General features: G+C 56.2%; 2 protein-coding genes across 6 annotated transcripts in view; one reads left to right on the top strand and one right to left on the bottom strand.

The window, feature by feature from the left end:
• Window positions 1–10,315, top strand: part of LOC102375220 (tubulin gamma chain-like) — a 45,298-nt gene extending 34,983 nt beyond the window's left edge. For both annotated transcript variants that reach the window (XM_006026416.2, XM_025207371.1), the window contains exons 5-11: window positions 789–926; window positions 2,134–2,275; window positions 4,341–4,505; window positions 4,685–4,777; window positions 6,203–6,278; window positions 7,085–7,226; window positions 9,007–10,315. In XM_006026416.2, the coding sequence (XP_006026478.1) occupies window positions 789–926; window positions 2,134–2,275; window positions 4,341–4,505; window positions 4,685–4,777; window positions 6,203–6,278; window positions 7,085–7,226; window positions 9,007–9,239 (989 nt within the window). In that variant the 3' untranslated portion in view covers window positions 9,240–10,315. The remainder of the gene's footprint in view (window positions 1–788; window positions 927–2,133; window positions 2,276–4,340; window positions 4,506–4,684; window positions 4,778–6,202; window positions 6,279–7,084; window positions 7,227–9,006) is intronic.
• Window positions 10,316–10,487: 172 nt separating this feature from the next.
• Window positions 10,488–15,777, bottom strand: part of KIF9 (kinesin family member 9) — a 42,076-nt gene continuing 36,786 nt past the window's right edge. For 3 of the 4 annotated variants that reach the window (XM_006026414.3, XM_025207369.1, XM_006026415.3), the window contains 3 exons: window positions 15,098–15,213; window positions 12,520–12,624; window positions 10,490–11,087 (listed from right to left, as the gene is read on the bottom strand). In XM_006026414.3, coding sequence (XP_006026476.1) covers window positions 10,980–11,087; window positions 12,520–12,624; window positions 15,098–15,213 — 329 coding nt within the window. In that variant the 3' untranslated portion in view covers window positions 10,490–10,979. Of the gene's footprint in view, window positions 11,088–12,519; window positions 12,625–15,097; window positions 15,214–15,777 lie in introns of all 4 variants that reach the window. The other variant, XM_025207370.1, reaches the window with a different exon arrangement.

Genomic DNA, 15,777 nt, shown 5'->3' with positions numbered 1-15,777 from the left:
GCCAGTTTTGCTGGCAGATTGTCTTTCAGCTCAGCGACTCGAGGCCACCTGATAGCAGCTCACATGCCCTAACCTGCTTGCTCCTTGACTTTATTTCCCAGCTTGTGGCATTATCTGGCTTTAATAGCAGGAAAGGCCCTTTCCAGCCTTTGGAGAGCCCTGCCCTTCCTTCAAGGAGAGAGGCACGCCAACCCATCAGCAGTTCCTTCCCCTTGGCTCTCAGGGGTTTTATCCCAGACCTTGTCCTTGGGCTTTTAGCTACTACCCCACATTTCTGCACCTGTGGGATACCTCCAGCCAAACCGACTCCTTCTCCTGCAGGCTGTCTGGCAAGGCCAATGCACCCAGTCACCCCTGTGTTTTGGGGGCCAGAGGGCTCCGTTCATCCCCTGCACGGGTGCAGTACAGCAGGTGATGGTTTTGACATGCACACAGCAAAAGGATCAAGGAAGCTGGACGTAAACCCGTCTGGCTTCCCCGAGCATGCCTGGGTGCATGACTTAGGGGCTGGGAGGCCATCCTGGCTTTAGGAACCCATGAGCAGTTCCTGATGCGTGTGTGAGCAGCCCTTGCTGGGGTGTAACGTCTCTCTGTCCATTGCTCACCTGTGCTATGAGACACTGAGATTAGTTTGGACTTGGCATCGCCTCTCAGGAGTCAGGCACAGGTGACCCACCCTGGATGAGAAGCGCTAAAGGCTCAAGCCGTCGGCATCCTGCAGCCCTCCCTGCTTTGCCCCAGCCCCACAACCACGAGACAATCTAACCTCGGGCTCTGCCTGGCTTCAGGGTACCATGATGGGTGCTCGGACAGCGAGAGGAGCCTGCTCCAGAGGACGATGGAGAGTCTACGTAAGGAGGCCGAGCGCAGGGACTGCTACTGCGGGACTGTGCTTTTCCACAGCCTTGGTGGTGGCACGGGAGCTGGTAGGTCGGGGTTTTGCTGTGGCTGCTGGCTTTACCTAGAAAGCATCTGGATACCATGGTGATGGGCAGCAGTATAAAACCTGAAGTGGATGGATGGATGGATGGATGAGAAAACAAGAGAAATTCTCTCACTGGGTCCTCCAAGATTATAGCTCTTCCCATGTTTAGCACCCAACATCTTCTCAACCAGCAGCTAGGTTGCCGCCGGTCCAATCAAGCAGGGAGGGTGGAGGATGTGAAGGCCATTCTAGCTGTGGTCCATAGTGGCCGTCACATTTGTCAAGGTTGCTTGTTGCTGTCGTGCTTTGCCAGCGGCGCATTAGGGAAGGCGAGTTCACTCCGCCGGTGACTCCGGTGGATGCAGCAGGTCCGTCCGCACCGCGGTGGCAGCAAGCTCCATCTTGCTGCAAGGGAGGAAGCCTCGCTCAGCTGCTCCCGCCCCATGTGTGCCAACTCCGGGAACGAGATGGTGAGACTGTCCTGGGGCACCAAGCCATTTCTGAACCCCCTAGAAAGCCAGGTCCTGAGTGCTAGATTGTGTACACGGAGACGTGCTATTTAAACACAACAGGATGAAGCCAGCACACGTGTAGGCAGGCAGAAGTAAGGTTGTATATGGAGCGCTTTCGTTGCCTGAATCAGGGGAGCCCCTCTGTAGCATACGGCAGATTGGGACAGGGGTACGCAGCACAATGGCAGATAGGGCAGGGAGATGAAGGCAGAGCAGCAGATCAGGCAGGGAGCGCAGGCCAAGGAGCAGAAAGCAGAGCAGCAAATCAGGCAGGGGAAGGGGATCAGAGTGACACTCAGGGAGGACACAGGGCTTAATTTTTGACACGCCTACCAAAACGGTTGCCCTCAACCAGGCAACCTCCACATTTGTACTATCACTAACACCTAGAACTTCCAGGGTTTTGTTTTAAACATGTCTGGGATGCGGGGCTGCTGGGTCAGACCCCTGCACAGTGCTCCGCTTCTAGGCGAGGTCCCCCGTGAAACGTCTGGCCTCTGCAGCATTTGCAAAATGTGCAGATTTGCAAGGAGAAGGAGCTTCTAAAAAATCAGGTCCTGCCCCAAGACCTGCCGCTGCATTTTCTCTGCCCAGCTCGGTTCAGCCCAGCTCTGAGCTCACCGTGGCCGGCCTGAGCTCGAGGGCATTTCAAGAATCCTTTTTCCTGCTGCTGATGATGGTAACTTTCCCCCATAGGCCTCAGTTCCCGGCTGTGCGAGGCCATCAGAGATGAGTACTCCCTGGGGCAGATCCTGGCAGTGACCGTAGCCCCTCACCAGGCTGGCGAGAGCCCTCTCCAGCACTACAACACCTTGCTGTGCCTCGCGTGGCTCCAGAGGTAACGGGAAGGAGCTGGGAGGGGAAGAGGAGTCAACAGAAAATGATGGTCAGCCAAGGTTACTTGTCCTTGTCTAATACTGGGTCTCACTGCCTGGACCACCCCCACCGTGAGGCACTGACCCTGCCCTGAAGAGCTCACACCCTGGGGAAACTGAGGCTGCAAGCATGGAGTGAGGGGGAGAGCTGAGACTTGTACTCTGCATTTAATACAGCTAAAATTTACCACCAGCAGAGAGCTGCACCCAGGGAGTTTTACCCCTGATTTTTGCAAGGGTAATTCCACACCAGATTCAAAGAGGTTATACCAGGATCGGTCTACACGGCACATGTCTGCTTCTTGTTAACAGTGGTGTCACGAACTTATAGGAAAGTCTGACTTGCAGGGTCTTTACAAGGTCACATCTAGTCCAGCCCCTTCTCAAGGCAGGGTTATCCCTGACTAAGCCATCCCGGACACGTGTTTGTCCAACCTGCTCTTCCAAGGTATCTGCTGTAGTCCTGGACCACCCTCAGGGTGAGAAAGTTGTTCCCAACTCAAACCTAGATTTCTTCCACTCCTCCTCCTCCTCCTCCTTCTCATCAGCTCTTGACAAAACAGGACCTTGATCCAATGGCAAGGAGACCAAGACAACTGGGGATCTTGTTCTTGTGCAGCCTGCATCCGCCTTCGCAACCGCTCAGATTCCAATATCTTCTTCCACCAATTATTCTTCAAGTATCTGAAGACTAGGTTTGGCAAGCTGATCAATTGACTGATCAAGTATTCTCAATTGATCGGTCAACTGACTGCGTTTTTTGACTAGTCAAAGATTATAGCAATTTTATGGGGAGTGAATATTTTTTTGCAGGTTTGTTGACAGAAATATGATTTATTTTATCATTTTTTGGCACACTTAAAGGAAAATTGACTTGTTCTGTGTATGGCTTGACTGCATTGGCCAGTTTTTTACAATTTTTGACCAATTTTTGACTGGTCAATTGATTGAACTTTATTTACATACCCAACCCTACTGAAGACTGTTATCAAATCCTCCCTCAGTTTTTTCTCCAGAATAAATAATCCACTTCTTCTAACCTTTCCAACTGAGTCAGGTTTCCCCAGCCTCTAATCAATCTTCCTGGTATTCACTGTAGTCTTTAAAATTTGTCCATGCCTTTCCTGAAGTGCGATAACCAAACCCTAGACACCGTACTCTAGGCGAGGTCTCACCAGTGCTGAACAGAATTGCTTCCCTTAATTTAAAAGCAGTGCTTCAACTAATACAGCCTAGCACGTTGTAGGCTTTTTTTGCAACGAGGGGACAGTGTTGGCTCTCATTCACCATAACCCCCAGGTCCTTCTCTACAGTCCCACAGCCCAACCAGTCACTCCCCAAGCTGCATCTGTGGACTCTGTTTGCGGACTCCAGATGTGGCCTCCCCAGTGCTGAATAGAGGAGAAGAATCACTTCCCCCGATCTGCTGGTGATGCTCCTACCAAAGCATTTCTCCATTTATTCTGGTCATTTTGAATCCTAGCCCCACCCTCCGGAGTGCCTGCAACTCTACCCAGCTGGGTGCCATCTGCCGCCGTGCGAGCTGTGCACTCAGTCCCATCGTCCACATCACTACTGAAGATATTACTCAACACTGAACCCAGGGCAGACCCCTGGGCACCCTGCTCCATCCCTCCTCCCAATTAGACACTGAGATGAGGCTGGCAACACCGGGTTAAACGTGCTGTGTGTCCGCTTCTCAGTTCCTGCTCTAGACAGACCCTTAACCTGTTTCCTTTAATCCTTTGTCACTGAGACTTGGAGCTCTCCTTACGTGTGTGTGTACAGCACCCAGTGCCCTGGGGGCCCAGATCCTGGCAGGTCTTCTAGGGGCTGCTGCAATGCATCTAACAGCGATGCTAACAATTGATGGGCCTGTAATTGTGCAGCCATCTGACATCAGAACAGCTCGTTCCTGCAGCGTCTGCTCTGTCTGTACCCAGGCAAGACATAACACTGTCTTTGGGGGACTCCTGGATTCGCCCCCGAGCAACTGGAGAACAGCGAGTCTGCTCTGTATTTGCACAGGCACGCGGACGGCATCCTCCTGCTCCAGAACGACGAGGTGCTGGCGAGGGCGGGAGCCCCCCACGCAGCTGCCGCCCAGCCCCGGGTCTCTCTCTCCTCCATGAACGCCTACATCACCTCCTGCCTCGCCGGGCTCCTCTACCCAGTCGAGGCTTTCATGGGCAGGTGAATCCAGGGTGGGGCTTTGTCTTGATTTGAAACCACATATGCCCTGCAGACAGCTTGGGGCTTGGTAGAGGAAACCTGCCACGCTTCAGTTGGGAGTCGGCCCATGAGCTGGAGCCCAGAGGAAGCTGTAGGTGGTTATTTGGTGGTATCTGACTGCGCCTCTTGCTTTTCGGCAGGGTCAGCATTGGGATGGAGCCATGGGAGCTGTTGAGGGCCGTCTGCCCCGTGCCGGCCATGAAATTCCTCTACATCTCTCAAGCCAGCCAGAGGTACGGAGGAAACGTCTCCCACGGCAGGAGGGAGACTCTGATGAGAGTCCTCTGTCCCGCTCTTAGCTGTCCAGGCCGGTGATTCTCCACCTGGGCGTCGCGAGATACTTTCGTGGGTGCTCTGGGATGGGGCACAATATTTGCACTGTTCGTAACCTCCTACGTGTGACTCACAAGATACACCCAGGGACTTCCAACAGGAATCCAGCACGTCAAAACCTTCTGCCCCGCTGTGGCCTTGCTGAGCATTTTGCCATGGGGAAAAAAATGGCTCTGTTCATAAAATTGTAAAAATGAGGGTTGGAACGGAGCTCAGGAATTCACATCTAGTCCAGCCCCCTGCTCCAAGCAGGACCAGCCCCAACTGCATCACCCCAGCCAAGGCTTTGTCTATCCATGTCTTAAACACCTCCAAGAGTAGAGAGTCCACCACCTCTCTAGGTAACCTGTTCCAGGGCTTCACCACCCTCCTTGGGAGAAAGTTCTTCCTAATATCCAACCTCAACTTCCCTTGCTGCAGCTTGAGCCCATTGCTCCTTGTCCTGTCATCTGCCCCCACTGAGACCAGCCCAGCTCCGTCCTCTGTGCAACCCCCTGCAAGAGGCGCAGCTCTGGAGGCCACTGCCCCAAGCCTTGGTACTAGCGGGCCTCTTGCAGGAAGTGTTTTCCTACCAAGCCAGGCCCCTGAAAGCATGTGGCTTCCTGACAGGCTCAGCATCCAGGCATAAAAGCACCGTGTTTGCAGACCCCAGGGCTCGCCACCCAGGTGATCCCGGGGGTCTCCAAAGGCCCGTCCGTCTCGTGCATTTCAAGCCGGTCTGGAGATTGTGGAGGTCGGATGCATGACTCGCCTGGGGTGGGCCGGATCGCAGACATGCCACTGCTTGGTTCACATGGCCCCGTTCCACCGAGGGGTCTGATCAGCGAGGGGTGAACGTCCCTGCTTGGTCGGGAGCCGTTTGGTTTCTCTTGAGCTCCAGCTGCCTTGACCCCTCCTTTTTGAGGAAGTCAAAGCCACAAGCAAGTCAGTTGTTACAGCAGCAAATCCCAGAAGACAAGGGAGGAAACCCTGAGATTTCCCCGGGTGCATAACTCCCTTCTTGCTTTTTCATACCCCCAGGGGCTGTTCAGTGACTTTTACTTGCACTAGCGTGTGTCAGGGGCAGGTGATGGCTCTCGGCACCATCCCACAGCCTGTGAGAGAGGAGACTTAGCCCAGGGCAGCGTGCAAACCACCTGGGTGAAGTAGTGCCACAGCAAGCAGCTTCCTGGGTTTTCAAAGCCATCAGGAGGAAGCTTCTTGCATCCTTTCCTGGGAGGTGCTGGCAGTGGCTTTGCTGAGCTCTGCCCCCCAGGCAGGGGTGGAAGCAGCCGCTCCGTTCCCCTGCAGCTGTTGCTGAGTTGGGTCTGTTTTCCCTTTCCCAGGGGCACGGCGTTTTGGGACAGCCTGGCTTCTTCGGCTGTGCACTACTTACCTCGCGAGTCTCACACCGGGCAACCCGTATCCTTTTGCCCCAGAAGCCATCCACCCTAAACCTTCCCGAGTCGGGCAATGTGGAGCAGGCCATCTACAGGCAGGCACGGGCCAAGAGAAAGCCCTGTCGCAGAGCCTGGCTGAGGCAGGGAGAGAGAAAGCAAAACCTTGCGTGAGTTTTGCACGCAGATGTCGAATGCACCAGGATGTGGAGCAGACATGCGCCGTTAGTCTGGGATACCTGTGTGCAGTAGGTGGATGTGACTGGGCTGTATCACTGTGTGGCAAAGGAGCAGGGAACAGCCTGTTCGCCCGTAGCCCAGGGCTGTCCCAGGACAAGCTGACAGGTGCACCTGTGTAGCTGACACGGGCGTAGCTCTACCCTGGATTTCTCCACCCCCGGTGCAGGTTGCACAGCCGCACATCACATGCCCCCTCCTTCACACTGATGTGTCCAGACCCTGGGTCCATCAGAGGCAGTCCTTCCCCCAGCACCAACCTACTTCCCACAGTCGGCAACTGACCCCCACAGGGTTTGCTTAAGCAGATTGGAGAGAACCACCCTGGCTGTACTTTGGAGGCCAATAGTATTATCCCCATTATGCAGAGGGGAAAGCAAGGGCAGGCAGTTCCCCTAGCAGGAAGAGAAGCAGTAAGACACACCCGAGCTGTGCTGGGTGCCACGGGTTTCATGAGGCTCCCTGAGTTGCGATTCCCACACAACTAAATGTGTGACCCCCTTGTCTGGGCCCAAGCAAGGGGGTCTGGAGGGAGGCGACGGGGCTGTCCCTGTGTCTACCATCGCCTCGGTCCTTAGCTCGCCTCGCCGCCAGCATCACAGCACAGCCGTGCTCGCGGTAGCCCGCAGCCCTGACGAGGACTCCTTCCTGCGGGCCCACAGCTCGGTGCTGAAGAGGCTGCGCCAGGCCTGCCGGTGCGTCCCCTGGAACCCCTTCTCCATCGGCTGCTGGACGGGTGAGTCTTGCTGCCCGTCCTGGTACATGGCTTCCACAGGCTGGGGGTCACAGCGCCCGCTGGTCCAGCTCCAGTGCAGCCAGGCTGCAGAGGCCAAAGCTGCATCGTCCTGGGGCAGGAGAGGAGGTCGTGGGGTGAGAGCATTCGCAGACGTGTCGGCACGTGCTGAGGCATTGCAGAGCTGTGATGGCCTTGGCGGGGTTGCATGCCCCAGGCTGATGCCAGCTTCAGGTCACCAAGGCGTACCCACGTCCTTCCACATCACGGCTAGTCTGAGCCCGTGTCAAATCGCTGAGCACCTCGCAAGCACTCGCTGTGCTCTGCCAGTCCCCTGCAAGGCTGTTACAGGAAACAAAGTAGGGGCTAGGTGACATTCCCGGGGTCATGCAGAAGGGCAGTGGCAGAAACTGAGCCCAGAGGCCTGGACTCCTATATCTTAACTATGACACTGTCCTTCCTGGTATGACATGAGACAGCTTGGGCCTGGTGAATGCAGATGCATTGACCTGAATGGAGTTGGTGCCACTTAGCTGAGCCTGGTCCCCTGGGGGGAGATGTACAATGCCTCCGTGGCACAGCCTGGCACTGCACGGGTCCACAGAGGGGCAGGGGAAAGCAGTCAAGTCCTGCTCAGGGGGAAGAGTTCGCAGCCCTGCTCTTTGTAAGGGAGCTAAGTAGTCCTTAGACAATCGACCAGAGTCCGGCTGGACTGGAAAGTGGCTCGGGAAAGCAGGTCTGCATCCTGCTGCATCCACTTGTCCTTGGGGCTCCACCAGCAAAGGCCGCAGGCGCCCTTGAGGGCAGTGGAAGGAGACGGGAGCAAAAAGGGGAAAAGAGGAGAGAAATCACGATAAGGTAGACGGAGCAGTGACCCTTTGTGGGGGAAAGTCCTTCGGGTTCATCTGTTTGCCTGCCAAGAAGCGGTGAAGAAAAGCAGGCCCCTTGGGAGGACCCATTGGTTGTAGAAACCCCTTGAAACCGTCCCTTATCCTCCCGATGGATTTATATTGTGCCAGGAGGTCGGTCATGGAGCCAAGCCCAGGGGTGCTGAGCAAACCCAGAACAGATATTTGTGGGCCGAGGCGGCGAGGGCACTACCGCACGTTCTTTGCGGGAGTCACGACCATCGTGGCCAGCTGCCTTTTATTGATCGCTTCTCCCACAGACACCGGAGCCACGGCTCCAAGTCAGGGTTGAATTGAAAGCTGCGCGCTGGAGACATGAGTCGGGCACGAGAAATAGGTGCAGAGGAACCAGCTTCTGGGTCCAGACCCCCTTTGAAGTGCACCTGGCATAGCGCCTCCGCAGGCAGTGGTGCCAGAGGGCTAACAATGCTGGCGTGTCCGTTTGGAGCCAGTGCTGTGTCTGGCTGACGGTCACGTGGGACGGGGGTACGCGGAGTTGTGTGAAGGGGCCACGAGACAGGAACACATGACTCTGAAGTGAAGCAAGTCTCACACCCTTTACCAAGGGGAAACTGAGGCACAAACGGTCAGCTGAGGCTGGGTCGCGCAGGGAGTTGGTGAGGGAAGGATAAGGCCTTCCAAGATGTCCCAAGGACAGCAAGCCCTTTGTACAGTCCACCCCCACACCTTAATGCATAGCTCTTGGCACTGGAGAACCAAACTCAGCTGGGCCGGGCACACGAATCCTTTCCCCACTGGAGACAGGTTGGTGCCCTGTGGCCCTTCTCAGCCAGGTTAAATGCTTGGCTCTTCTGGGCGGGAGGAGTAGGGGCTGAACAGCTAACGCTGGTGCTGAGATGACTCTCCTCCCCCAGACTCTCGCAGCGTCGCGGAGCCGGGATCTCACAGCCACTCCCTGACCGTCTGCGCCAACCATGGCAGCTCGGCCGATTTCCTGCAGCAGGTAGTGGAGAGAGCCCGGGTCATGTATCGGGCCGGCGCCTACCTCCACTGGTACTGGCGCCACGGCTGTGAGGAGGAGGATTTCCGGCAGGCCTTTGACACGCTTCATTCTGTGATGGATGACTACGGACACCTGGGGGAGTAACGCAGGGGCGCCTTCCCCAAGGAAGGGCTGGGCAGGGCGATCTCTCGTTAAAGGGCTGTGGTTCAGGGTGACCCGGCCGGGAACCAGTACTGTGGCAAGTGGCACTGATGCCAGAATGAGCTTCTTGGCTAGTGTGGCAAACAGCCCTGAGCTCCTCTGGCCCATGGACCTGGCAGGGGAACAGATGCCCCATGCCAGTGACACAGGCCCGGGGCAAATGCTGAGCAGAGGGGTGGCAAGGGCCAGCATGGTGGAGTCAGCAGAGCTGGGGAAATCATTTTCTGTAGCGTGTTCTACCCCGTGGACCCAAAGGAGCAGACAAGGGACATCTTCAGCCATCCTGGGCTGACCACAAGCCAGAGCTACGACCTCCCAGGACGCAAGCCAAGGCCCAAAGGCTCCTGCTTGTGTCAGGCTGGGGTGCACAGCTCTGGGAGCACTTCCCTGTTTGCCTGATAGGCAGGAGGGGGCATCCCTGGGACTCCTCATGGCAGGACAGTGGGGCAGACTCTGGCCCCTAATTCAGCATCCGGGGAGGGACCTGAGCATAAGTAAGGCTCTGACGGCTTGTCTGGCCGCATATCTCACTCCCGATCAGTCCTGTCCTGAGACCCAGGATGGCTTGGATGGGGGACGGGGCTTCCTGCATCCACCAAAAGCCTGGGGCAAAGCCTGGCCTGCCCTGGGGCACAGTGAGGGGTGTCGCTGGGAGGGCTCCTCCTGCAAGGCCCCCAGCGGACAGCAGCTTCCCCTGCGAGCTCTCAGAGCTGCCCCAGGGAGTACCAGGCACGCTGGCTGCAGCACACGCCAGGGCAGAAGCTGGCTCGCTTCCTTCTGCTGGCCGCAGTCCCCTGTGGGCGCCATGCGATTGCATCTCTCCCCTCTGCTCTCCAGATGGGCTCCCACGAACACAAAGTGCCTGGCAGGACAGCTGGCAGAGGAGCTCTGCCGAGTGCGTTGAGCCTCCTCCAGGCAGGGTGCCCAGGGGAAGGGGCTGAGGGTCCTTCCTTGTGGGTCCCTGGGGCTCCCGCAGTTCTGGGCTGCTCCAGGGGCTGGCGCAGGCCCTGGGGGAGCTCAGACACTTGCAGCAGTGCCCGGGCTGCGCCCTCAGGGTGCTGCAGGCGGTCTCTGTTGCCTCTCTCCTCTGCCCCCAACATGCCCCCTGAGCTGCAGCTTCCAAGGGGTTGGAGGCAGGCCTGCCCAGGGGATCTGTTCCCTGGCAGGGTCCTTGTGCTGCCCCAGCCCCATTACCTATGTGAAGGGGTCAGATCTATTAGACTTGCCCGTAGAAAGCTCTTACAACTTGGGCTCCTCCAGAGAAGCCCAGCCAGCCAGGGGAGCTCGCAGCTGACAACCTTGCTCTTTCCAAGGCTAAAACAAGCATGAAAAGAGGAATCCTTCCCAGTCTCTTCATCCCTCACGGAGAAGCAGAGGGGGAAGCTCGATCTTTCCTCCACAGCTCCCGCCTGCGCTCCTGCCAGGTGCTGCCTTTTCCAGGAGCACGCGGGGAAACAGGCCCGCTGTTGTTTCAGGTCGCTAACCTGCATTTCATCGTGCTGCACAGTGACGGCCTGGGATGCCGACCGCCTTCATTCTCACTGGACCAAAGCTCTTTTTCATTACCGCGGCTTTATTTCTTGATCTACTCTAAAAATAAAGGTGGGAGCTGTCTGAGGTCGTTCAGTTTAGTTCCCTCGCGTGGGCCGGCGTGCAGAGGGCTCCGCTCTGACTCTTTCTCCGTCACACGGTGTGCAGAAGCGATGAGGATTTGTTCTTCACGGCGGCTGGGAGGAGTCCGGGTTTCTTCTGCATTTGCTGGAGCGAGGTCACGGTTCTGAGGTAACTGTGCTGATGAAGGAAGACGAGATCTAGTTATTCCCTGGGCTTCTGCCCCCGTCTGGTGTTTAGGAGGCGGATGGGGGCATGGCACAGAGACCCTTTGAGTTCCACCTTCAGCTGCTCTCTGGGTTGAGCGTGGCCCTTCCCGAGAGCCGAGGAGCTGCCCCACCGCATGACACCAGTAGCCCATCAAGTCCGGTATCCCCCCTCCAACACGTGCCAGCTACAGGGAGCCCTGAGATGCCCCCGTGGCAGTGGCCCATCCTCTACAGACCAAGCCACTGAGGTAACTTGGGGATGGGTAAGCCACTGCCACCTGGCTCTGGCCTGCAAAGGTCTGATCTGGGCCATGGGGGCCAAAATGGAAACCCCCTTGTCAGGCTCATGTCCCCGTCCCCACCACTGCTGCGAGGGGAAGGTGTCAAGGTAGTTAGGAGGGTAATGCAGCCTCCTCACTGCCACGTTTACCATTGCCGATGGCTGCTGGCAACTACAGTCGGTGCCAGTTAATGGTGGGGAGAGGGGGCAGCAATGGAGTCTGGGGGGGGGGCCGCTGGCCCTGCTGACACCCCCACACCAGCAGCATCTCCCGCAGAGGGGCCGGGGGATGAGGCTGATGAGGCTTCCCTGTTTTCCGTCTCTGTTGGCGGTGCGCTGGGGCAGGGTGTTCCAGCGGCCGGGTGGGAAGAGGCTGCCCACCGCTGGTAAAAGGCTCCCAACCCCCGGCGTAAGTCAGGGTAGCGCTCTCCGTGCAATGCCAGCGGGGGATCCAGCCCGCGGCCTCTGAACTCGGCCTCTGCTGAAGTGACTTGATGCAGAGCTCGGCAGCACAAGCCGCAGAGCGGGGGGGTGATGAAGGGGGCTGCCAACACTTTACACCAGAGGCGGACCAGATCCGGCCCACGGCGCTGTCATCCTGCCCGCTGGGCACCCCACTCATCTGGAAACTTGGCGATGGAGAAGCGGCGGTCCTGTTGGACCCGGCACCTGGTGTCGGGGGCTAGGAGGGGGCAGTGCCGCCCCCTCCCCCAGGACCCAGTCCCAGTGCATGGGGGGCACCACTGCCCTAGACCAGCGGTTCTCAAATTTTTCAGCACTCCTGGATAGACTCGAGCACCTCTTGAAAAATGCCAGCTTAGTTCTCACTCTTTTCTTGACTACAGAAAAACTAGAGCCGTTCTTCCATTGCAAAGAACTCAGCACGACCACAACCATGGATTTCTATTGGAAATCTCTGCACTCCTCTTGTGATAAAGGCACCCCGGGTGAGAATCGCTGCCCTAAACGCACTACATCATTATACCGGTGCCTTTGGAAAGGCTTGCCCAAGCCCCGCTGTCCTGCTGGAGCGGTCCACTCCAGAGGTAAGAGCACGGCAAGGGGCTGCTCTCACAGCACACGCCGACACATCCACTTGGATCTGGGCCCCCGGGCACACTACCTGCTGCTCCATCTTCGATTTGGCACTGTAGAAGGGGACTGAACCCGGGCAGGCCGGCAACACTGCTTTCTGCATCCGGTCAAACCTCTCCTGCTCATCTTCATCCTGGGAAAAAGAGACAGGCAGGACCCAGCCCCATGTAAAACACGGGGAGGACTGGTTGGGAGGTTGCAGGAAACAAAAGGGTTATCAATGAACCTTCACCCTAATGATGCCATGGGCATGGGGCCATATGACGGTTCAGAGAGATCTGGATTGGAAAGGAGAGCCTTCCCCTCTCAGGGGGCTTACGTGTAACGGCAGGTGGCAGAAGACTTGTCAGCCGGCGTAAATGCTGACAACCGTTCTCCCAACTCTGTGGCTTCTCAGAGCCCTGCTCTCTCCAGAAAGCACGCAGGAGGCCTGGGTGTGGACAGGCTCTGACTCAGGCAAGCCCATACATCTAATGGGGTGCCTGGTGACGTGCTAAGATACTAAAAAGGGACAAGGAAGAAGCCAGGACTCCTGAACATGCTCTAGGTTGTCTCTCTCTTTCAGGGACTCCCGAAAGAAAGGCCTCATATATAAGCAAGGGGCAGGAACTTGATGGCCCTGAAATTCAGGGGAGTTTTGCCTTGGACTTCAGTTTTGTGTTGGATTTTCCCCTCATGGGCTCATCTCCTTTGCTGGATACAGAGTCCCAACCGGCATCCTGTCTCTTCCATGATCCTCATAGATGTCTGGCCTGTAGTTTCCTGGTACATTTAAGAACAAGCTTCCTCCATTTCCCCTCACCTTATACTTGTTCCATGTAGCCTTACAGCCATGTAATTCAGTAGGTAGGCAAGAAGTCTATCGTGATACCCCTCAAGACACTTTCAAAAGACACGTTAGAAGGGAACGTAAGAAGTCCCAGCCCTCCACGACCTCTTTTGCTTTTGTCCCTCCCAGGCACCTGGCTCTCTGAGTTAGTTGAAGGCTGCCACGTGGAGCCCAGAGTCCCTGTTTTCTCTCCTGGTGCCTTCCTTTCCTTTTCTATCGTACCATCATCTCCTCCCTGGTAAGGTGAAGGGTGCCCAGGAGCAGGTCTGCCTCATTATCCTGTTGGCTGTAGGAAGCCAGGCCCCAGATATAAATCCAACAACCCCAACCCCTTTCTCATCTCTGGCTGCCTCCCAATCTTGTCACCCGCATCATCCGACCTCTCCGGCAGTGCCTCGACTGTGGTTTCTTTGCCCTCTGCTTTTATCCTGCTCTCTGACACTTGCCAATGCCTTCTGGCTCCTGACTGCAGTTCCTGACCTTGTCTCCAGCTACCTGACCCTGGGTCTTGGCTCCTGGGTTCTTGTCTTACACCTCCTGACTTTGGTGCCTGATCAGGGCCCTAACCCCCCTGTGAGGCAGCTCACACCCCAATTTCCAACAGCTTGAGCAGCCAAAGTCCTTCTCAAAGCGCCAGGCTTATCTCCTGAGGCTGGCTTCCTGCAGCTAGGAGGGGAATGAGGCACAAATGCATCAGTCAGGTGGCTCTTGTCTAGCCATGACCCGGGTGCAAGCCCTTAACCCGAACGCTCCCAAGTTTCCACCTACCTTCACTTTGCAACATATGAAAGATGCAGGTCAAACCAGGCTGTAAACCCAGACTTGGGCCTAGCTGAGTGCAGCACCAAACTGAGTACCCTGGGATGCATCAGCAACCTACATCTGCAGAGCTGGGGCTTTGGTGGTGTTCAGCAGTGCGGGGTCTTGGCTGCATTCAGTGGCAGTGAGGTCTTTGAATGCTTGACCCTGAGCTTTCCAGTCAAATGAAACCATGGTCCAGTCAGGGCAAAGGAATTCCTTTTCAGTTATAATTCCCAAATGTCCTTGCTCAGGTCTGCAAGGGCTGAGCAGCATGCATAATACAGGCAAGGTGGTAATGTCTCCCTCCTCAGTACTGAGTGGGTCTGGGCTGTCACTCTGCACTGCAGAGATGGCTCCACGCCAGTGGCAATGTATGTGGAAGTGTCTGCGCGCCTTTGGTATGGAAGGCACCACGTCTGTGGCAAACAGCTCTGGGTCTGAATCCCATGTTTAAATATAACCCAAACCCTGGACAGGGTTCAGAGGAGAGCGACGCGCAGGAGGAAGAGCCTGGGGAATATGAATGTTAAGAGAACTGTCCATGCTCAGGAAGGACAAAGGGTCACTGATTCCCACAGGAATCCTGTCTCTACAGATGTCTGGCGCAGCGCCGAGAGCTGCTCTCAGTGCCGGCAGGACAATGGCGTTGTAAACACTACAGATCGCAGAGGCTGGGAACAAGTCTCCCAGCTACTCCCTGCACCTCCTACCTGCCTTGGTTATTGATAGCAAGCAGATCACCAACTGCTTGAAGGAATCGATTTCCTATCATTCACTTAGATCATACACCAAAGTGAGACATGCCTGCTGACAGCAGCTCTCCTGCTTCTCTCCCTACAGATTACAGCACCGCTTAGAAAAAGAGTCCAAACTATAACTAACCCCCATATTGCCTCGGGAGGACTCCCAGTCTTCTTACTGGCAACGCAACACCCATGAGCACGCAGAGAAGGAAGACGTGCGTGGCAAAACTCACCAGACACATGACTCTGTTAATGGGGATCATACCAGGTCGGATGTTGCCACCGGGTTTTATCACTTCTTGCACATCCTCAGGAATAAGGAAGGATTCATTGTACCAGATTTCAAACTCTGAAAGGCAAAAGGAGAGGACAAGAAACAGGGCTGCGATGGGGAAGGAGACTAGGGCTGTATTTCTCCCGGCTTCCTGCCACGTGGACTGCAGTACTTTAACCGTGCGGCAGAGCTGCTGTCAGCTGAAACCTGCTGCATGTGGACAGGTTATAATCTGCTGCCTTTACATGGGGAGCGGGTCTCAAACATGCTCTGTCCTTAGGGAATCCATTATGCAGGTGCAGGGTAGAGCTACCCCGAATGGCCGCTGGAGGTCATTGTTCCTGCACACTGGGACAGAGGAAAACAGTTTTCAATCTGGCATCTAGAACCTCGGAGGGAGCAGTGATAGGCGGCCAGCACATTTGTGGTCTGCGAGCCCAGCACTAAAAGGGCGTGCTGTCCCATAATAGCAAGTGAGCATGCACAGCAGGTGTTGCAAAGCTGCTGGGACAAGCCTTGTTGTTAATAACAGGCATTTCCCAGGCAGCCGTCTCCAAGGTCTCCGCTCCTCCCTACGTTCCTCACGGGGCCTGGATCCGAGGGAAGTGAGCCCCTGGAGACGCTCTGTTCTGCAGGAAT

This window comes from Alligator sinensis, unplaced genomic scaffold, assembly GCF_000455745.1.
Source record: "Alligator sinensis unplaced genomic scaffold, ASM45574v1 scaffold1298_1, whole genome shotgun sequence".
NCBI lineage: Eukaryota > Metazoa > Chordata > Crocodylia > Alligatoridae > Alligator > Alligator sinensis.
Note: the sequence above shows the minus strand (reverse complement) of the source record. Positions and strands in the feature narration are given on the sequence as shown.